At 36.8% G+C, this 23,548-nt stretch overlaps 1 protein-coding gene across 1 annotated transcript in view; it reads right to left on the bottom strand.

Annotated features, from left to right (window-relative positions):
• CHMP3 (charged multivesicular body protein 3) overlaps positions 1-23,548 on the bottom strand; it is an 81,645-nt gene that overhangs the window by 38,299 nt on the left and 19,798 nt on the right. Inside the window, exon 2 of the mRNA XM_027129118.1 lies at positions 19,412-19,472. Coding sequence (XP_026984919.1) covers positions 19,412-19,472 — 61 coding nt within the window. The remainder of the gene's footprint in view (positions 1-19,411; positions 19,473-23,548) is intronic.

The raw sequence follows: 23,548 nt of genomic DNA, 5'->3' as shown, positions 1-23,548 counted from the left end.
TTTTATGTGTTTGTTACAGCTTCTTGGTACCAATATCTGTATTAGTCAGATTAGTCAGGCTGCTATAATAAAAATACCATAGATTAGGTGGCTTAAACAACAGAAATTTATTTCAAACAGTTCTGGAAGCTGGAAAGTCCAAGATCAAGGTGCTGGCAAATTCAGTTCCTGATGGAAGCCCCCTTTTTCTGGTTTGCAGATGGATGCCTTCTTGCTGTGCCCTCTCACATGGAGGACAGATATTATTTGTCTTGTGTCTCTTCTGATAACAGCACTAATCTCGTTCATGAGGGCTCCAACTTCATGGACTAATTACTTGCTAAAAGCACCCCCCCCACCAAATGCTATCATATTGGAGATTAGGGCTTCAACACATGAATTTGGGAAGGACACAAACCTTCAGCCCACAGCAATACTCGAAACTGGAATTTCTGGATCACGTGGTAATTCTATTTTTAACCTTTTGGGGAACAGCTCTGTTTTCCACAGCTGCTGCACCATTTTACATTCCTCCCAATGGTGATCAATGGTTCTAACTTCTCCACATCCTTTGCCAACATTTGTTACTTTATGTTTTGTTTTGACTGACAGCAGCCATCCTAATGGGTATAAGGTGGTAGCACATCCTGATTTTGATTTATATTTCCCTAATGATTAGTGATGTTGAGCATCTTTTCATGTGCTTACTGACCACTGGTATGTTTTCTTCAAAAAATATTCTATAGACTTGAAAGTCTATTCAAGTCCTTTGTCCATTTTTGAATATTTATTTGGATGCGCCAGGTCTTAGTTGTGGCACACAGGATCTTCGTTGTGGTGTGCAGGATCTTTAGTTGCAGCACGTGGGGTCTTTAGTTGCAGCGTGTGGCATCTTTTAGTTGTGGCATGCAGGATCTTTTAGTTGTGGCATGTGGGATCTAGTTCCCTGACCAGGGATTGAACCCGGGCCCCCATTATTGGGAGTGTGCAATCTTAACCACTGGACCACCAGGGAAGTGCCTGAAAAGGGCTTTTTAAAGTTGAGTTTTACGAGGTCAGTTCTACGTATATTCTGCAAATATTTTCTCCCAATCTATGGGTTGCCCTTTTAGTGTTTCCCCTTTTTACTGTGTCTTTTGATTCACAAACTTTTTCATTTTCATGAAGTCTATGTGGTCTGTTATATTTTTTTGTTGCCTGTGGCTTTCAGGTCATATCCAAGAAATCACTGCCAAACCCAATGTTGTGAAGCTATGGCCCTGTTTTCTTCTAGAAGTTTTCTAGTTTTCGCTTTTACATTTAGGTCTCTGATCCATTTTTAATTAATTTCCATATATGGTTTTAGGTAAGGGTCCAAACTCATTCTTTTGCATGTGGAAATCCAGTTTACATAGCACCATTAGTTGAGAAGGCTGTCTTTTCCTCACTGAATGGTCCTCACATATATTTGACCATATACGTGAGGGTTGATTTCTGGGCTCTCTATTCTATCTCACTGGTCTTTATGACTGTCTTCATGCCAGCAGCAAACTGGTTTTAATTAGACAGTTTTGTAGGAAGTTTTTTTCCTTACAGTTTTATTGATATATAACTGACATACAGCACTGTATAAGTTTAAGGTACACAGCATAATGACTTACTGACAGAGATCATGAAATGATGATCACAGTAAGTTAACATCTATCATCATATAGATAGAAAATAAAACACAGAAAAAATATTTCTTCCTTATGATTAGAACTCAAGATTTACTCTCTTAACAGCTTTCATATATAACCTACAGCAGTGTTCATTATATTCATCCTGTCATACATTACATCCCTAGTACTTATTTATCTTATACTGCAAGTTTGTACCTTTTGACCACCTTCATCCAATTCTCACTCCCCCCAAACCCCAACTCTGGTGACCACAAATCTGATCTCTTTTTCTATGAGTTTGTTTGTTTGTGGTTTTTTGAACTATAGTTGACCTACAACACTACGATAGTTCCTGGTGTACAGCACAGTGATTTGGTATTTCTGTACATTACAAAATGATCACCACAATAAGTCTAGTTACCATCTGTCATCATACAATGATACTACATTATTATTGACTACATTCCCCACTCTGTACATTTCACCCCTGTGACTCATTTATTTTGTAACTGGAAGTCTGTACCTTTTAATCCCCCTCACCCATTTCACTCATTTACCTGCGCCCCTCCCCTCTGGCAACCATCCGTTTGTTCTCTGTATCAATAACAGTTTCTGTTTTGCTATGTTTGTTCATTTGTTTTGTTTTTTAGATTCCAAGTACAAGTGAAATCATATGGCATTTTCTTTCTGTCTTAATTTCACTTAGCATATTACCCTCTAGGTCCATCCAGGTTGTCACAAACAACAAGATTTCAGTCCTTTTTATGGTTGAGTAGTATTCTAGCTTATATATGTCTATACACACACCACATCTTTATCCATTCATCTATCAGGGGCACTTAGGTTGCTTCTATATCTTGGCTACTGTGAGTAAGGCTGCAATAATCATAGGAGTGAATATATCTTTTCAAATTAGTGTTTTTGTTTTCTTTGGAAAAATACCTAGAAGTAAAATTGCTGGATCATATGGTAGTTCTAATTTTTTGAAGAACCTCCATGCTGTTTTCTGTAGTTGTTGCCACAATTTACATTCCCATCAATACTGCACAAGGGCTCCCTATTCTCCACATCCTAATCCACACTTGTTTGTTGTCTTTTTAATAATAGCCATTCTCACAGGTGTGAGATGGTATCTCACTCTGGTTTTGATTTGCATTTCCCTGATGATTAGTGATGCTGAGCATCTTTTCTTGTGTCTGTTGGCCATCTGTATGTCTTCTTTGGAAAAATGCCTATTCGGGTTCTCTGTCCATTTTTAAATCAGTTTTATTGCCTATTTGAGGTCTTTTGTGCTTCCATATAAATTTTAGAATTATTTGTTCAGTGAAAAATGCCACGGGAATTCTGATACGTACTGAAATGAATCTATACATGGCTTTGCGTAGTATGGCTATTTTAATAACATTAATTCTTCAAATCCACAAGCATGGTATATCTTTCCATTTGTTTCTGTCATCTTCAGTTTATTTCATCAGTGTCTTATAGTTTTCTGAGTACAAGTTTTTTACCTCCTTGGTTAGATTTACTCCTAGTTATTTTATTCTTTCTGATGCAATTGTAAATGGAATTGTTTTCTTAATTTCTCTTTCTGACAGTTTGTTGTTAGTATAAGAAACACAACAGATTTCTCTGTATTAATTTTGTATCCTACAACTTTACTGAATTCATTTATTATTTTAATAGTTATTTGGGGGCATCTTCAGGATTTTCTACACATAGTATCATGTCATCTTCAAATAGTAACAGTTTTACTTCTTCGTTTCTAATTTGGATTCCTTTTATTTCTTTTTCTGGTCTGACTGCATGGCTAGGACTTCCAATGCTATGTTAAATAAACAGGGCAAGAGTGGGCATCTTTGTCTTGTTCCTGATCTTAGACAAAATGCTTTCAGCTTTTCAACCTTGAGTATGATGTTGGCTATGGGTTTCTCATAGATGGCCTTTATCATGTTGAGTGATGCTCCCTCTTTTCTCACTTTGTTGAGAGGTTTTATCATATCATGAATTTTGTCAGAAGCTTTTTCTGTATCTATTGAGATGACTGTATGATTTTTATTCTTCAGTTTATTAATGTGGTATATCACAATGTCTAATTTGCATAAACTGAACCATCCTTCCATCCTTGGATAAATGCCACTTGATCATGGAGTATGATCCTTTTAAATGTACTGTTCAATTTGTTTGCTAATATTTTGTTGAGAATTTTTGCATCTATGTTCATCAGTGATATTGGCCTGTACTTTTCTCTTTTGTGTGTGATATCTTTGTCTGGTTTTGATATCAGGGTGATGATGGCCTCATAGAATGAGTATGGAAGCATTCCTTCCTATTCAAATTTTTGGAATAGTTTTTGTTTTTTATTTTGTTGATGTGGTGTATTACATTGACTGATTTTCATAGGTGAACCATCCTTGCATTCCAGGAATAAATCCCAGTTGGTCATGGTGTATAATCCTTTTGAATCCTGCTTGCTTGTATTTTGTTGAGGACTTTTGCATCAGTGTTCATAAGGAGTATTGGTCTGTAGTTTTCTCTTCCCATAGTGTCTTTGTCTGGCTTTGCTATGGGAAACGCTGTCCTTAGAGAACAAGTTAGATAGTGTTCCCTTTTCTTCAATTTTCTGAAGAAGTATGAGAAAGATTGGTGTTAGTTCTTTAGATGTTTAGTAGATATCACCAGTGAATACATCAGGTCTAGGACTTTTCTTTGTTGGGAGAGATTTTTGATTACTGATTTAATCTCAAGAGTTATAAGTCTATTCAGATTTTCTATTGGTGTTTCAGTATTGGTAGATTTTATAATTCTATGAATTTGCCCATTTCATCTAAATTATCCAATTTTTTTAGTGTACAATTGTTCATAGTACTCTCTTACATTTTTTATTTCTGTAGAATCATAGTAGTGCTCCAACTGTCATTTCTGATCTTAGGAATTTGATTCCCTCTCCCTCTCCCTCCTCCTCCCTTCTTCCCTCCCCACCACCCTCAATCTAGCTAAAGGTTTATCAGTTTTGTTGCTTTTTTGAAGAACTCACTTTAAGTTTCTTTGATTTTTCTCTCCTGCTCTTCTAGTCTTTATTTCTTTTTCTCTGATCTAATCTTTCTTATTTCCTTCTTTTTGTTAGCTTTAGGTTGAGTTTTTTCTTCTTTTTCTGTAAGTTGTAAAGTTAGGTTGTTGATTGATATCTTTCTTCTTTTTTAATGTAAAGCATCTTTATAGCTATAATTTCCCTCTGAGCTTTTGCTGCATCCCAAAAGTTTTGATATATAGTGCTGTGGTTTTCACTCATCTCTAGGTATTTTCTAATTTTCCTTCTTATTTTTTTTAAACTGATTGAGACTGGGTTTTTGGCCCACCACATGGTCTATCCTGGAGAATGTACCATGTGCACTTAAGAATGTGTATTCTGTTGTTGTTGCATTGAGTATTCTGCACATGTCTATTCTGTATATGTCTATTAGTATTCTGTATGTGTCTGTTAGTTCATTATAGTGTTGTTCGAGTCCTCTTTTATCTTTATTTATCTTCTGTCTGTTTATATCCAATTTTGGGAATGGGTTATTAAAATCTTCAACTATTGTTGTAGATCTACTTCTCTTCATATATTTTGATCATCTATTATTAGGTGCATAGATTACATCTTACTATATTAAAACTTTTATTAACATATAATGTCCTTCTTTGACTCTTGTAATCTTTTCTAATTTAAAGTTTATTTTGTGTTATATCAGCACAGCAATCTCCACTCTTTTGGTTACTATTTCCATGGAATATCTTTTTCCTTCCTTTCACTTTCAACCTATTTGTATCTTAGTATACACTAGGGTCATTTTGCCCCCATTCTGCCAAACTCTGCCTTTTAATTGGAGAGTTTAATTTATTTACATTTAAAGTAATTACTGATGAGGAGGGGCTTAATTCTGCCATGTTGCAATTTTTTCTGTAGGTCTTACAGCTTTTTCGTCCTTCATTTCCTGCATTAATGTCTTCTTTTGTGTTTATCTGTTTCTTTTCTTATGGTGAAACTTCAAGTCCCTTTTCATTTGCTTTAGTGTATAATTTATATCTACCTTCTTTGTGATTACCCTGGTGAATGCACTTAATATCCTAAAGTTATAACACTAATTTGAATTTATATTAGCTTAACTTTAATAATATGCAAAAACTTTACTTCTATACAGCTCCGTCCCCATCCCCATACAGCTACTGATGTCACAAAAGCACATTTTTCTGCATTGTGTTCAAAAATATAGCCTAATTTTTTAAAAATGCACATGGCTCCTAAATCATGTGAAAGCAAAAAATGAAGTTACAAGAATACTACCTTTTATAATTGCCCATGTATTTACCTTTTTTTTTTTTTTTTTTTGGTACGTGGGCCTCTCACTGTTGTGGCCTCTCCCATTGCAGAGCACAGGCTCCGGACATGCAGGCTCAGCGGCCATGGCTCACAGGCCCAGCCACTCCGTGGCATGTGGGATCTTCCCAGACCAGGGCACGAACCCGTGTCCCCTGCATCGGCAGGTGGACTCTCAACCACTGCGCCACCAGGGAAGCCCGCCATGTATTTACCTTTAATGGAGGTATTTATTTTTTCATATGGTTTCCAGTTACTGTCTACAGTCCTTTAATTTCAACCTGAAGTACAGACACCCTTTAGCATTTCTTCCCAGGCAGGTCTAGTGGTAACAAACTCCCATAGCTTTTGTTTAAGTGGGAATGTCAAAATTTCTCCTTTGTTTTGCTGGGTATAGGATTCTTGGTGTATAGGTATCTTCTTTCAGCATTTGAATATATCAACCCACTGTCTTCTGGCCCTCAACATTTCTGATGAGAAATCTGCTGAAAATCTTATTCAGGATTGATTGTATGTGACAGGTCATTTCTTGCTGCTTTAAACATCCTCTCTTTGTCTTTCTATAGTTCAATTACAATGTGCCCTGGCATGGGTCTCTGCGTTTATTCTACGTTAGAGTGTGTGGACTTTCTTGGATGATTATATTCATGTTTTTCAGGAAATTGGTTAAGTTTCTGTCTTTATTTCTTCAAATAATCTCTCTTCCCCCTTCTCTCTTTCCTTTCCTTCTGGGACTCCCACAACGTGTATGTTGACCCAACTGATGCTGTCCAACAGGTCCCTTAGGCTCTGTTTGCTTCAAATTCTTTTCCTTCTGATCCTCAGACCTGAACATTTCAACTGTATTATTTTCAAGTTCACTAATTCTTCTCCCTGCTCAAATTGGCTTCTGAATAACTCTAGCAATTTTAAAATTTTCAGTTATACTTTTCAGCTGCAGAATTTATTTTTGGCTTCTTTTCATGTTTTCTATCTCTTTACTGATACTTCCATTTTGTTTATATATCATTTTCTTGACTTTGTCCACATCTTTCTTTAGTTCTTTGCATATTTTTTAAAGAACATGTTGGGGGTAGGAGTTTATTAATTAATTTATTTATTTTTCCTGTGTTGGGTCTTCGTTTCTGTGCAAGGGCTTTCTCTAGTTGTGGCAAGCGGGGGCCACTCTTCATCATGGTGCGCGGGCCTCTCACTATCAGGCCTCTCTTCTTGAGGAGCACAGGCTCCAGACGCGCAGGCTCAGTAGCTGTGGCTCATGGGCCTAGTTGCTCCGCGGCATGTGGGATCCTCCCAGACCAGGGCTCGAACCCATGTCCCCTGCATTAGCAGGCAGATTCTCAACCACTGTGCCACCAGGGAAGCCCTGCATATTTTTAAGATCACTGTTTTAAAGTCTTTATTTAGTAATCTGTCACCTGGTCTTTTTCAGGGACATTTTCTATTCATTTCTTTTCCTTTCAATGGGCCATACTTTCCTGTTTCTTTGTATGCCTTGTGATCTTGTTGTTGTTACTGTTGAAAACTGGACATTTAAATTTTTTAAGATGATAACTTTGGAAACCAGATTCTCCCACTTCCTCAGGGTTTGATATGGTTGTTTTGTTTTATTACTGTATGGTGTCTCTGTACTGGAGATCATCCTGAGGTGAAAAGTTAGCCCTTTCAGAGCCTGTGTATTTCCCTGGGCATGCACAGTGACCACCTATATTCCCCTGTAAGTGTGGTTGCTTTTGAATGTCTTAGCCCTTGATGTTAGGAATGTAAAACGGTGCAGTGTTGTGGCAAACACTATGGTGGCTCCTCAAAAATTAAATAAAGAATCATCACTTGACCTAGCAATTCCACTTTTGGGTATATACACAGAAGGACTAAAAGGAGGGGCTTGAACAGATATTTGTATATTCATGTTCATAACAGCATTATTCACAATAGCAAAAGGTAGAAATAACCTAAATTTCTAGTGACAGATGAATAGATAAACAAAATGAGATATCTACATACAACGGAATGTTATTCAGTCTCATAAAAAGAAGGAAATTCTGATACATGCTATAACATGAATGAGTCATGAAAACATTACGGTAAGTAAAATAAGACAGACACAATGGGACAAATACTCTGTGATTACACTTATATGAGGTACCTGGAACAGTCTAATTATACATAGAGACAGAAAGCAGAATGGTGGTTACCAGGGGATGTGGAGAAGGAAAAATGGAGAGTTACTGTTTAATGGCTACAGAGTTTCAATATGAGATGAAGGAAAAATTCAGGAGATGGATAGTGGTGATGGCTGCACAGCAATGTAAATGTACTTAATGTCAATGAACTGTGTTTTTTAAAATGGTTTAAATGATCAATTTATGAACATGTGATATCACTTATATGTAGAATGTGAAATATGACACAAATGAACATATCTACGAAACAGAAACAGACTCACAGACATAGAGAACACACCTGTGGTTGCCAGGAGGGTGGGGGCAGGGAAGGATTGGGAGTTTGGGATTAGCAGATGCAAACCATTATATATAGAATGGATAAACAACAAGGTTCTACTGTATAGCACAGAAAACTATATTCAATATCCTGTGATAAACCATAATGAAAAGGAATATGAAAAAGAATATCTACATAACTGAATCACTTTGCTGTACAGCAGAAATTAACACATTGTAAATCAACTATACTTCAATAAAATTTTTTTAAATGGTCAACTTCTGTTATGTATATTTTAATATAATAAATAAAACGGCAGCAAGAATACTATGATTCATTTATAAACAAGTATTTATATGTAAGTACAAATACAGACAGAAATGTATCTGAAACGATGATCACCAAAATGCTTGTGGCTGTTATCTCTGGGTGGTAGGATTTCAGAGTGATTTTAACTTTCTTATTTATACTTTTCTGCATCAGTGTGTGTATTATTACCTTTATAGTCATGGGGGTAAAAACGCAAGCTAACTATGTTCATTTGAGGAGAGGGGCAAAATGAATGTTCTAAATTCACTCCAGTATTGCCTATTATGAGTGCTCTACATGTGTTACATTTGGCTGAAAGCTAAAAATGTGGACTACCTTGAGTCCTCCATAAGAAGATAAGAACTACTTGTAGTTATACTTTGCTTTAAGTTACTACTATTTTTCTTTAAATGTTTTACTGAAGTATATCATACATACATACATATATCACACACATAACCATAAAGCCACATAAACTGTCACAAATTAAACACACCCATGTAACTAGGAATCAGATGAAGAAACAAAATATTACCAACACAACATGAAGTCCTTTTATGTCCCTACTAATCCACCATGCCCCCAACAAGGGAAACCAATATCCTGACTTCTAAGAGCATAGAACAGTCTTGCAGGTACTCTTTTTTTCACTAATATATTCTTTAAATCCATTCACCTTGACTGCTAACATAAAACCAAATGAGGACTGGTTCAAGATGGTGGAGTAGAGGGACATGCGCTCACTCCCTCTTGCGAGAGCACTAGAATCACAACTAACTGCTGAACAATCATTGACAGGAAGACACTGGAACTCACCAAAAAAAGATACCCCACATCCAAAGACAAAGGAGAAGCCGCAATGAGACAGTAGGCGGGGTACAATCACAATAAAATCAAGTCCCATAAGTGCTGGGTGGGTGACTCACAAACTGGAGAACATTTATACCACGGATGTCCACCCACTGGAGTGAAGGTTCTGAGCCCCACGTCAGGCTTCCCAACCTGGGGGTCAGCAACGGGAGCAGGAATTTCCAGAGAATCAGACGTTGAAGGCTAGAGGGATTGATTGCAGGACTTCAACAGGACTGGGGGAAATAGAGACTCCACTCTTGGAGGGCACACACAAAGTAGTGTGCACACGAGGACCCAAGGGGAAGGAGCAGTGACCCCATAGGAGACTGAACCAGACCTGTCTGCTAGTGTCAGAGGGTCTCTTGCAGAGGCGGGGGTGGCTGTGGCTCACTGCGGGGACAAGGACACTGGCAGCAGAAGTTCTGGGAAGTACTCATTGGCATAAGCCCTCCCAGAGTCTGCCATTAGCCTTACCAAAGACCTATAGGCTCCAGTGCTGGGTTGCCTCAGGCCAAACAACCAACAGGGAGGGAACTCAGCCCCACCCAACAGCAGACAAGCAGATTAAAGTTTTACTGAGCTCTGCCCACCAGAGAAACACCCAGCTCTACCCACCACCAGTCCCTCCCATCAGGAAGTTTGCATAAGCCTCTTAGATATCCTCATCCATCAGAGGGCAGACAGCAGAAGCAAGAAGAACTACAATCCTGAAGCCTGTGGAATGAAAACCACATTCACAGAAAGATAGACAATATGCAAAGGCAGAGGACTATGTACCAAGTGAAGGAACAAGATAAAACCCCAGAAAAACAACTAAATGAGTGGAGATAGGCAACCTCCCAGAAAAAGAATTCAGAATAATGATAGTGAAGATGATCCAGGACCTCAGAAAGAGAATGGAGGTGAAGATCGAGAAGATGCAAGAAATGTTTAACAAAGATCTAGAAGAATTAAAGAACAAACAAACAGAGATGAACAATACAATAACTGAAATGAAAAATACACTAGAAGGAATCAACAGCAGAATAACTGAGGCAGAAGAATGGATAAATGAACTGGAAGACAGAATGGTGGAAATCACTGCCACAGAAAAGAATAAAGAAAAAAGAATGAAAAGAAGTGAAGACAGCCTAAGAGACCTCTGGTACAACATCAAATGCATGAACATTCGCATTATAGGGGTCCCAGAAGGAGAAGAGAGAGAGAAAGCACCCGAGAAAATATTTGAAGAGATTATAGTCGAAAACTTCCCTAACGTGGGAAAGGAAATAGCCATCCAACTCCAGGAAGTGCAGAGAGTCCCAGGCAGGATAAACCCAAGGAGAAACACACCAAGACACATAGTACTCAAACTGACAAAAATTACAGACAAAGAAAAATTATTAAAAGCAACAAGGGAAAAATGACAAATAACATACAAGGGAACTCCCATAAGGTTAACAGCTGATTTCTCAGCAGAAACTCTACAAGCCAGAAGGGAATGGCATGATATACTTAAAGTAGTGAAAGGGAAGAACCTACAACCAAGATTACTCTACCTGGCAAGGATCTCATTCAGATTTGATGGAGAAATCAAAAGCTTGAGCACCACCAAACCAGCTCTACAACAAATGCCAAAGAAACTTCTCTGAGTAGGAAACACGAGAGAAGAAAAGGACCTACAGAAACAAACCCAAAACAATTAAGAATATGGTAACAGGAATATACATATCGATAATTACCTTAAATGTGAATGGATTAAATGCTCCATCCAAAAGACACAGGCTCGCTGAATGGATACAAAAACAAGATCCGTATATATGCTGTCTACAAGAGACCCACTTCAGAACTAGGGGAACATACAGACTGAAAGTGATGGAAAAAGATATTCCATGCAAATGGAAATCAAAAGAAAGCTGGAATAGCAATACTCATATCAGATAAAACAGAATTTAAAATAAAGAATGTTACAAGAGACAAGGAAGGACACTACATAATGATCAAAGGATCAATCCAAGAAGAAGATATGACAATCATAAATATATATGCAACCAACACAGGAGCACCTCAATACACAAGGCAAATGCTAACAGCTATAAGAGGGAATCGACAGTAACACAATAATAGTGGGGGACTTTAACACCTCACTTACACCAATGGACAGATCATCCAGACAGAAAAATAAGGAAACAAAAGCTTTAAATGACACAACAGACCAAAGAGATTTAATTCATATTTATAGGACATTCCATCCGAAAACAGCAGGTTACACTTTTGTTTCAACTGAACATGGAACACTGTCCAGGATAGATCACATCTTGGCTCACAGATCAAGCCTTGGTAAATGTAAGAAAACTGAAATCCTACCAAGCATTTTTCTGACCACAACGCTATGAGATCAGAAATAAATTTCAGGGAAAAAAATGTAAAAAACACAAACACATGGAGGCTAAGCAATACATTACTAAGTAACCAAGAGATCACTGAAGAAATCAAAGAGGAAATCAAAAAATACCTAGAGACAAATGACAACGAAAACATGATGATCCAAACGATGCAGCAAAAGCAGTTCCAAGAGGGAAGTTCATAGCTACACAATCCTACCTCAAGATACAAGAAAAATCTCAAACAAACAATCTAACCTTACACCTAAAGGAACCAGAGAAAGAAGAACAAAAACTCCCCAAAGTTAGTAGAAGGAAAGAAATAGAGATCAGAGCAGAAATAAATGGAATACAAACAAAGAAAACAATAGCAAAGATCAAGAAAACTAAAAGCTGGTTCTTTGAGAAGATAAACAAAATTGATAAACCTTTAGCCACACTCATCAAGAAAAAGAGAGAGAGGACTCAAATCAATAAAATTAGAAATGAAAAAGGAGAAGTTACAAAGGACACTGAAGAAATACAAAGCATAAGAGACTACTACAAGCACCTCTTGCCAATAAAGTGGACAACCTGGAAGAAACAGACAAATTCTTAGAAATCTATAACCTTCCTAGACTGAATCAGGAAGAAATAGAAAATATAAACTGACTAATCACAAGTAATGAAATTGAAACTGTGATATAAAATCTTGCAACAAAGAAAATTCCAGGACCAGATTTCTTCCCAGGTAAATGCTATCAAACATTTAGAGAAGAGCTAACACCCATCCTTCTCAAGCTCTTCTAAAAAAACTGCAGAAGAAGAAACACTCCCAAACTCATTCTACGAGGCCACCATCACCCTAATACCAAAATCAGACAAAGACACGACAAAAAGAGGAAATTACAGACCAATATCACTGATGAATATAGATGCAAAAATCCTCAACAAAATAATAGCAAACAGAATCCAACAACACATTAAAAGGACCATACACCATGATCAAGTGGGATTTATCCCAGGGATGCAAGGATTCTTCAATATATGCAAATCAATCAATGTGATACACCATATTAACAAATTGAAGAATAAAAACCATACAGTCATCTCAATAGATGCAGAAAAAGCTTCTGACAAAATTCAAACCCCATTTATGAAAAAAACTCTCCAGAGAGTGGGCATAGAGGGAATCTACCTCAACATAATAAAGTCCATGTATGACAAACCCACAGCAACATCATTCTCAATGGTGAAAAACTAAAAGTATTTCCTCTAAGATCAGGAACAAGACAAGGATGTCCACTCTCATCACTATTATTCAACATAGCTTTGGAAGTCCTAGCCACGGCAATCAGAGAAGAAAAAGAAATAAAAGGAATACAAATTGAAAAAGAAGAAGTAAAACTGTCACTGCCTGCAGACGACATGACACTATACATAGAGCATCCTAAAGTTGCCACCAGAAAACTACTAGCGCTAATCAATGAATTTGGTAAAGTTGCAGGATAGAAAATTAATGCACAGAAATCTCTTGCCTTCCTATACACTAACAATGAAAGATCAGAAAGAGAAATTAAGGAAACACTGCTATTTACCACTGCAACAAAAAGAATAAAATACCTAGGAATAAACCTACCTAGGGAGACAAAACACCTGTATGTAGAAAACTATAAGACACTGATGAAAGAAATTAAAGATGATACAAACAGATGGAGAGATATACCATGTTCTTGGATTGGAAGAATCAATATTGTGAAAATGACTATACTACCCAAAGCAATCTACAGATTCAATGCAATCCCTATCAAATTAGCAATGGCATTTTTTACAGAATTTGAACCAAAAATCTTAAAATTTGTATGGAGACACAAAAGACCCCCAATAGCCAAAGCAATCTTGAGGGAAAAAAACAGACTTGGAGGAATCAGACTCCCTGACTTCACACTATTCCACAAAGCTACTGTAATCAAAATAGTATGGTACTGTCACAAAACCAGACACACAGATCAATGGAAAAGAATAGGGAGCCCAGAAATGAACCACACGCTTATGGTCAATTTGTCTATGACAAAGAAGGCAAGGATATACAATGGAGAAAAGACAGTCTCTTCAATAAGTGGGGCTGTGAAAATTGGACAGCTACATGTAAAAGAATGAAATTAGAACACTCCCTAACACCACACAGAAAAATAAACTCAAAATGGATTAAAGACCTAAATGTAAAACAAGACAGTATAAAACGCTTAGCGGAAAACAAAGGAAGAACACTCTTTGACATAAATCACAGCAAGATCGTTTTGGACCCACCTCCCAGAGTAATGGAAATAAAAACAAAAATAAACAAGTGGGACCTAATGAAACTTAAAATCTTTTACACAGCAAAGGAAACCATAAAAAAGACGAAAAGACAACCCTCAGAATGGGAGAAAACATTTGCAAATGAATCAACAAAGGATCAATCTCCGAAATATATCAACAGCTCATGCAGCTCAATATGAGAAAAACAAACAACCCAATTCTAAAATATGTAGAAGACCTAAATAGACATTTCTCCAAAGAAGACACACAGATGGCCAAGAAGCACATGAAAAGCTGCTCAACATCACTAATTACTAGAGAAATGCAAATCAAAACTACAATGAGGTATCACCTCACATCGGTTAGAATAGGCATCATCAGAAAATCTACAAACAACAAATGCTGGAGAGGGTGTGGAGAAAAGGGCACCCTCTTGCACTGTTGGTGGGAATGTAAATTGATACAGCCACTATGGAGAACAGTATGGAGGTTCCTTAAAAAACTAAAAATAGAATTACCATATGATCCAACAATCCCACTACTGGGCATATACACACAGAAAACTGTAATTCAAAAAGACACATGCACCCCAATGTTCACTGCAGCACCATTTACAATAGCCAGGTCATGGAAGCAACCTAAATGTCCACTGACAGACGAATGGATAAAGAAGATGTGGTACATGTATACAATGGAGTATTACTCAGCCATAACAAGGAATGAAACTGGGTCATTTGTAGAGATGTGGATGGACCTAGAGACTGTCATAGAGTGAAGCAAGTAAGAGAGAGAAAAACAAATATCGTATATTAACACATATATGTGGAATCTAGAAAAATGGTACAGATGAACCGGTTTGCAGGGCAGAAATAGAGACACAGATGTAGAGAACAAATGTATGGACACCAAGGGGGGAAAGCAGGGGGTGGGGTGGTGGTGGGATGAATTGGGAGATTGGGATTGACATATACACTAATATGTATAAAATAGATAACTAATAAGAACCTGCTGTATAAAAATAAAGAAATAAAATTCAAATCAAAGACTAAATAAAGCTATGTAATCTAAAAAGAAAAAAAACAAAAACACACAAAAAAACAAATCAAAGACTTTGAAAGTGTTTCAGTGGTAAACCTTCATATGCAAGTAACATTTAAAGCAATCACATTATTTCAAAGTTATACCTTGTCTAAAGTAACCCCCACCCTCCTTTTTTGGTATCACTATAAATGTAGTAAATTGTCTACTATATGCCAAGTACTGTCCTAAACATTTTACAAACATTCACAGATTTAATTGTCAGTACAGTTCTGTGAGATTCAAAGAATTTTAATAGGGACAGGTGGCTAATTGGTAGCAGTGATGGTTTAAATCTGGTAGTGTAAGGACTCCAAAACCCACTATTATTTTTCTGATATCATATTAGTTAACTAATAAATTGCTATGAATGAGAAATAACAGGAACCATGAGGAGAAAGACAGAGCTTGAAGATCATTTAACCAGATAAATGAGTTATGGATGTGAGAAGGTATACAATAAGCAAAGCACAAAACAGGAATAAACAAGGTTTGTGAGACACTAACTGAATTTATGTGGTTTCTAAAGATGACATGAATCAATTGTTTGTGCTATTATTGTCATACATTGTCATAGTTCTACATATGTTTTATGCCCCATATTATTACTTTTACTTTAAACAGTCAATAATTATTAAAAAGAAACTCTTAAAAGAGAAAAACATTATATTTACTTACATACTTATAATTTCCAGCATGCTTCATTCCTCTGGGTAAATCCAAATTTGTATCTGGTATGATTTTCCTTCAGCTTACAACTTCCTTTAACGTTTCTTGTACTGTAGACCTACTAGCAACAAATTCTCTTGGCTTTTGTATACAAGTATCTTTACTTCTCCTTTGAATGCTGTTTTCATTGGACTCAGAATTCTAGGATAATGTGGGTATTTTTCTTTTATTGTATCAAAGATGTTTTGGTTCGTATTGTTTCTGATAATAAAATTTTAATCATTACCCTTTCCTCAGACTGTTTTATCTCTTTATTGTTACCTTTCAGTAATTTGCTTATGATACGTCCTGGCAAGGTTTTCTTTGTGTTTATCCCGTTTGAAATTGGAGTTCCTTGGATCTGTGGGTTTACAGTTTTCATCAGCTATTATATCATATGATCCTTTCTGGACTCTTTTCCTTCTGAGACTCAAATTACATGTTGGATCATTTGATTTTTTTTTTTTTTCTCTCAGTACTGCAGTTTGGATAGTTTGTATTACTATCTTTGATTTCACTGATCTTGTTTTCTGTAGTGTATAATCTGCTTGTTCAACCCATTCAGTGAAGCTTTCATTTTACTTCACTTTATTCTAGATCTTTCATCTGAGTTCTACTTTGTTCTTTTCAATATCTTCTATTTACCTCTTAATTATGTTCATGGTTTCCTTTGAAACATATGTTCATTATGTTTTCCTCTAAATCCCTCAACATATTATAATAGCTGTTTAAAATCCCTGTCTGCTTATTCATTTGATCATCTGTTTTTTTTCTGGGTCTATTTATATTTCCTGATTTTTCTCGATTTTGGGTCACACTTTCCTAGTAACTTTTCATTGGATATTGAACACTCTAAATGTTTCATTTTGGGGTATCTGCAATTTTGGTAGTTCAGCCTTAAAGAACTTTAAAGAATGTTCAGCTTTATTTTGGTAGTTCAGCTTTCAAAACTTCTTTTAATTTTTATTTATTTTTATTTTATTTTTTTAAATTAATTTTTATTGGAGTATAGTTGCTTTACAATGTTGTGTTAGTTTCTACTGTACAACAAAGTGAATCAGATATATATATATATATATATATATATATATATATCCTCTTTTTTGGATTTCCTTTCGATTTAGGTCACCACAGAGCACTGAGTAGAGTTCCTGTGCTATACTGTAACAGATCTGCTTTTAAGCTTTGTTGCTGTGGGCATATGGTAGCCTTTAAGCTAGGGCTACTTTCACCTTAATATTAAGGCATGACCCTTCTGCAGTCTCTACTGAATGCCCCAGATATTCAACAAAGTCTCTTTACTGTGTCTGGTCAGAACTCTACCATCTCTCAATCCTCTGTTAACTCTGGGAACTGTTTAGCTTATAGCCCCCTCCTGGTAGTTGTTCTGTCCCCAGTAACTGTTCTTTGCCTAGCCTCCTAAAATCTCATTCTAAGTATGCACAGCTTAGTAGTCAGCTAAAGACTCATTGGGACCCTGTGCAGATATTTACAGCTTTTTCTTTGGATATTGCTCTTGTTCTGATACTCTGCCCCACAAGTTCCAGCCACTGCAGCCTCCCTGAACCCTAGTCTCTTCCTCCTTAATTCAGTGAGAATACCACACTCTGCTTGGAATCTCCTTCCACATGCTATGACCCAGAAAGTCTCCCTAGGCAGAAAATGAGGACCATATTAGGGCTCTCTCCTTTTGTTTCCCTTTTCTCACTGATCAAAATCCTGCACTGACAGTTATCCAATGTTTGAAAACAGATGTTTCACAGCTTTTGTCCAGTTTTTTCTTTATTTACAATGGAGTGCAAGTTCAAATCCATAACCATTACTCCATCATGGCTATGAATGTAATTCCCCTCTGTAATTATTTTTTATTTATTTACTTTTGGAATATCCTATTTACAAGTATTTTTTTCCATTTTTATTTTTTTAATTGAAGTATAGTTGCTGTACAATATTATATAAGTTACAGATGTACAAGTTACTATTTGTACAGATGTACAGATAGTGATTCACAATTTGTAAAGGCTTTACTCCATTTACAGTTATAAAATACTGGCTATATTCCCCATGTTGTATAATATATCCTTGTAGCTTAGTTTATACCTAATAGTTTGTACGTTTTACTTCCCTACCCCTATACTGCTATTCTAATTCTTTTTTAAAAGGAGTGATATGGTGATACCTCTGTTATTAATTTTTCTCCAATCATGAAAGTGTTAAAAATCATAAAAGTTTTAAATGTTACTCTTTGCAAGTCACCTTAGTTTTAAGTAGTACTCAACAATAATCAACTTTATTTAGAAACATATTTTGCTCAATTTACAGCCATGCTAAGATAAACTGTAGTGAAAATGGAACTGCATTCCTTACATACAATTTATTTAATTTGAATTCCATAAAGCCATTTCTTTGTAAGTAAGATGAGGTTGCTTTACTTTTTTTTTTCAAATGGCTTAAAACAACAAAAATTTATTCTTTAATTGTGGTGATCAGAAGTCTAAAATCGGGACTTCCCTGATGGTCCAGCAGTTGGGACTCCATGCTCCCAAAGCAGGGGGCCCGGATTCGATCTCTGGTCAGGGAACTAGATCCCACATGCCGCAAACTAAGAGCCTGCATGCCGCAACTAAAAGATCCCGCATGCGGCAATGAAGATCCTGTGTGCCGCAACTAAGACCCAGCACAGCCCAATAAATATTCAAAAACAAAAACAAAAACGAAGTCTAAAATCCAGGTGTTGGAAGGGCTGTGTTTCTTCTGGAAGCTTCAGGGAAGAATCCATTTCCTTGTCTTTTCTAGTTTCTAGAGGTCAACTGCATTCCTTAGCTTGTGTCTTCTTCCTCCATCTTCAAAGCATAGCACTCTAACATCTGGTTCTGTGGTTACATCTCCTTTTCTCTCACTTTTTCTCAACATCCTGCCTCCCTCTCATAAGGACTCTTATAAGCCCACCCAGATAGCCCAGGATTAATCTCCCCACCTCAAGATCCTTAATTTAATCAAATCTGCAAGTTTCCTTCTGCTATGTAAGGTAACATATTCACAGGTTCTGGGGATTAGGACGTGGACATCTTTGGAAGGCCATTATTCTGTCTACCACAGAATGTGAGCGCCTGCTTTGTTTCCAAAAGTAACCTGGACTCTAGGAAATCACAGATGAATGAACATGGCCTCTCCCCCTTGAATAGCTCAATGCCAGGCTGGAGGAAAGATTTTAGTTCTTATCAAATGTAAAGATCTTTGAGTTGATTTTATCTTGTTTTTCTTACTATAATTAGAAAGCAAATAATTAGGGCAGCCATAAATAATTAATATAAACTATGTTTCATAGATGTAGATACAGTTTACTTTTATGAACTAATGCAAAATACACCAAGATAAAGAATAGGAGATGTAAAATAATAATTTACCTCTTATTTGCCTGTCAACAACTCTCATTTCCTTTCTTATCTTCAATGACCATTCATTCACCTGGGAAAAATTTTACAAAAGGAATTATAAGAGAAGTCAATATCCCCAATTCACCACATTTTAAAGAATTTTATATTAATTCTACATTTATTCCTGACACAAGCTAGAAATAATATAAACCTATTTTGAAAGAAACAGCCTTAGGGCCAAATTCCTTTTTTTTCTTCTCTGGCCAAATTCTGTTTTTTTTCCCATCTTTTTATTCACAGTACATAGAAGTCTCAAACTATTCAAAGATTCCGATCTGAAGGCAGTAATGAAGCACTTTATACAAGCTCCCCAAGAAAGTTCAGTACCCTGCAGGTATATAAAAATTGTTCATGAGGTGCCATGGGCATAGAAAGGTTTCATGGGCATCAGAAGATTTTCAATTTCTATACATAATTATTAAAAAAAACCTTCTCTGCCTATATGATAAGAATTCATCTTTTCCTTCTCCCCTTTGACAATTACATTTTTTTCATTTTACAAAAGAAATATATTCCTCTAACCTATGTGTCTCTTCTTATCATGATAGGTTTCCCTGAGAGGCAAAAACCTCTGAAGCACTAAACATAGGGCCAACTAGAAACACTGCTATAGGTGTTGAAAAAGTAGTGAATGACTCTAATTATTACCAAATTCTTATGCATTTCTTTCTAATTCTTCAATTTCAAAAATGAAAGAAAATCTGAGTTATCAGCTGATAAATCATTAAAACTAAATTTTACATTTAATCAATTATTGCTTTTTGGCATATGACACAGAAGTTCAAAAAACTAAGTGACACCGACACAGAAAAATCCTTTCCACTACCTACCATCTACTTATTTATATTAACAATGTTTCTCATCATTTGAGTCTAATAAAACATAAAATAGGGCTTTCTTCTAGTTGAGGTGCCTCACAATGAGGCTGTCTTCTCTACATCACAGCCATGCCATCCAAGGACCCTCTGCAGTTGGCGCAGCCCTTCAGACGCAAGAAGATGACCACAGCCATGGCACACTGGCTCCTTAGGTGAATGGGTTACCCCCAGAGATGATCCAACCACGCACAGCTACAATACAGCTACAATACAAGTTACTGGTACCGGTTCTGCTTCTGGACAAGGAGCAATTTGCTGGCATGGACCTTGGTGTCTGTGTGAAGGGTGGTGGTCATGCAGCCCAGCTTTTGCAATCCACCAGTCCACCTCCAAAGCCCTGGTGATCTTACTATCAGAAATATGTGGATAGGCTTCCAAAAAGATCAAAGACATCCTCATCGTGTATGACTGGACATCGCTAGTAGCTGCAAATTCAAACATTTGGAGACCCTGGTGTCTGCAATTACTACCAGAAATCCTACCAATAAGCCCATCATGAGGATCAGGGTTCACCTTTATAATAAAAAATGGTTGTGGGATTTAAGGTAAAAAATAATAAAACAGGAATGGAATTGATGCTAACCCTTTAGCATTCATCCATGAATACATGAACTAAATGGCATTAAAAAATTAATATCCTCGGCTTCCCTGGTGGCGCAGTGATTGAGAGTCTGCCTGCCGATGCAGGGGACACGGGTTCGTGCCCCAGTCCGGGAAGATCCCACATGCCGCGGAGTGGCTAGGCCCGTGAGCCATGGCCACTGAGCCTGCGCCTCCGGAGCCTGTGCTCCGCAATGGGAGAGGCCACAACAGTGAGAGGCCCGTGTACAGCAAAAAAAAAAAAAAAAAAAATTCATATCCTTAAGATGTATTTCCAATAAATTTCACTTTTTAATGACTTTAAAATTATTTAACAAAATCTGTAAAATATTTATTATTCATCAACTCTAATAACTCCACCCAGATGAAATATTAAAGCACTTAAAACTGTATGGTTATACAATTTTAAAAGTTAATGTTAGCTTTAAATATATATATATTTTTAAGTGAAATTCATGTAACTAAGCCATTTTTTAAATAAATTTTATTTATTTTTAAAATTTTGGCTGCTTTGGGTCTTCGTTGCTGTGCACAGTCTTTCTTTAGTTGTGGCGAGCGGGGGCTACTCTTTGTTGCAGTGTGCGGGCTTCTCATTGTGGTGGCTTCTCTTGTTGCACTGCATGGGCTCTAGGCACATGGGCTTCAGTAGCTGTGGCATGCAGGCTCAGTAGTTGTGGCACATGGGCTCTAGAGCGCAGGCTCAGTAGTTGTGGCACGTGGGCTTAGTTGCTCCGCAGCATGTGGGGTCTTCCTGGACCAGGGCTTGAATCCGTGTCCCCTGCATTGGCAAGCAGATTCTTAACCACTGCGCCACCAGGGAAGCCCTACTTAGCCATTTTTAAATGTACAATTCAGTGGCATTTAGTGCCTTTACAATGCTGTGCAATCAACAGCTCCCTATAGTCTCAGAAATTTTTCAATATATCAGAAGAACACACTATAACCTATAAATAATCTTCCCCTATGACCATCCTCCCTCCCATTCCCTGGCAAAAACTAATTTGCTTTTATGTCTTTTGATATGCTTATTTTGATATTTAATACAAAAGAAATCATATAATATGTGGTCTTTTGTGTCTGGCTTTTTTCATTAGGTATAGTGGTTTTGAGGTTCATCTATGTTGTACCATGTATCAACATTTCTAGTTTCTTTTTTTTTTTTGATGTGGACCATTTTTAAAGCCTTTATTGAATTTGTTAAAATACTGCTTCTGTTTTATGTTTTAGTTTTTTGGCTGCGAGGCATGTGGGATCTTAGCTCCCTGACCAGGGATCAAACCTCACCCCCTGCACTGGAAAGTGAAGTCTTAACCACCGGACTGCCAGGGAAGTCCCTATCAACATTTTTTATGGCTGAATATTACATTGAGTGTACATACAACACAAATTGTTTTTCCATTCACCCAGTGATGGACATTTGGGTTGTTTCCATGTTTTGGTTACTGTGAATATGAACATCTGTATACAAGTATTTGTTTGAGTACCTATTTTCAATTCTTTTGGGTATAAACCTAGGAGTGAAATTGCTGGGTCATATGATAGTTCTATTTTATATTTTTGAGGAACTCCACAACTTTTTTTCAAAGGGGCTTCACCATTTTACATTCCCACAAGCAATGTACAAGGGTTCCTATTTCTCCACATCCTTATCAACACTTGTTATCTTCCAATTTTTTGATTATAGCCAATCTGTTGGACCTGTTGAAAGAGCATCTCACTATGATTTTGATTTGCGTTTCCTTAATGACCAATAAAGTTGAATATCTTTTCATGTGTTTGTTGGCCATTTGTATATCTCCTTTGGAGAAATGTCTATTGATGTCTTCTAACCATTCAGCTGTCTTTTTATTGTTAAGTTATATGAGTACTTTATACATTCTGATAGTAAACCCTTATCAGATATATAATTTGCAAATATTTTCTCCCATTCCATAGTTTATCTTTTTACTTGTTTGATACTGTCCTTTGATACACAAAAGCTTTTAATGAATTCCAATTTGTCTATTTTTTTCTTCTGTTGCTTGTGCTTTTGGTGTTATAGCAAAAGAATCCATTTCCAGATATGAGGTCATGAAGACTTACCTTTATGTATTTTCTGAGTTTTATAGTTTTAGGTCAAAGACTTTAATTTCGGTCTTTGATCCAAGTTAATTTCTGTATATGGAGTGAGGCAGGGGCCCAGCTTCGTTTCTTAACATGTGGATATCCACTTGTCACAGACCTTGTTGAAGAGACTATCTTTCTCTCACTGAATGATCTTGGCACCCTTACAGAAAATCAACTGGCCACAGATGTATGGGTTTACTTCTGGGATCTCAATCCTATTCCATTGACTGATCTATACATCTATCCTTATGCTAATACCACAGTTTTAGTTACTATAGCTTTACGGTAAGTTTTGGAATCTTGAACTGTGGGTCCTCCAAATTTGTTTTTCTTTCTCAGTATGGTTTTGGCTATTTGGAACCTGTTGTATTCCATGTGAATCTGTGGCTCAACTTTTCCATTTCTGCAAGAAAGGCATTTGGAGTTTTGACAGGCACTGCACTGAATCTGCAGATCACTTTGGTGGTACGGCCATCTTAACAACATTAAGTCTTGCAATCCATAAACTTGGAATTTCTTCCTG

This window comes from Aethalodelphis obliquidens, unplaced genomic scaffold, assembly GCF_003676395.1.
Source record: "Aethalodelphis obliquidens isolate GAN/ISIS:26980383/991018 unplaced genomic scaffold, ASM367639v1 scaffold35, whole genome shotgun sequence".
Taxonomy (NCBI): domain Eukaryota; kingdom Metazoa; phylum Chordata; class Mammalia; order Artiodactyla; family Delphinidae; genus Aethalodelphis; species Aethalodelphis obliquidens.
The sequence above is the reverse complement of the archived record's forward strand: the minus strand, read 5'-3'. Positions and strand labels throughout refer to the sequence as shown.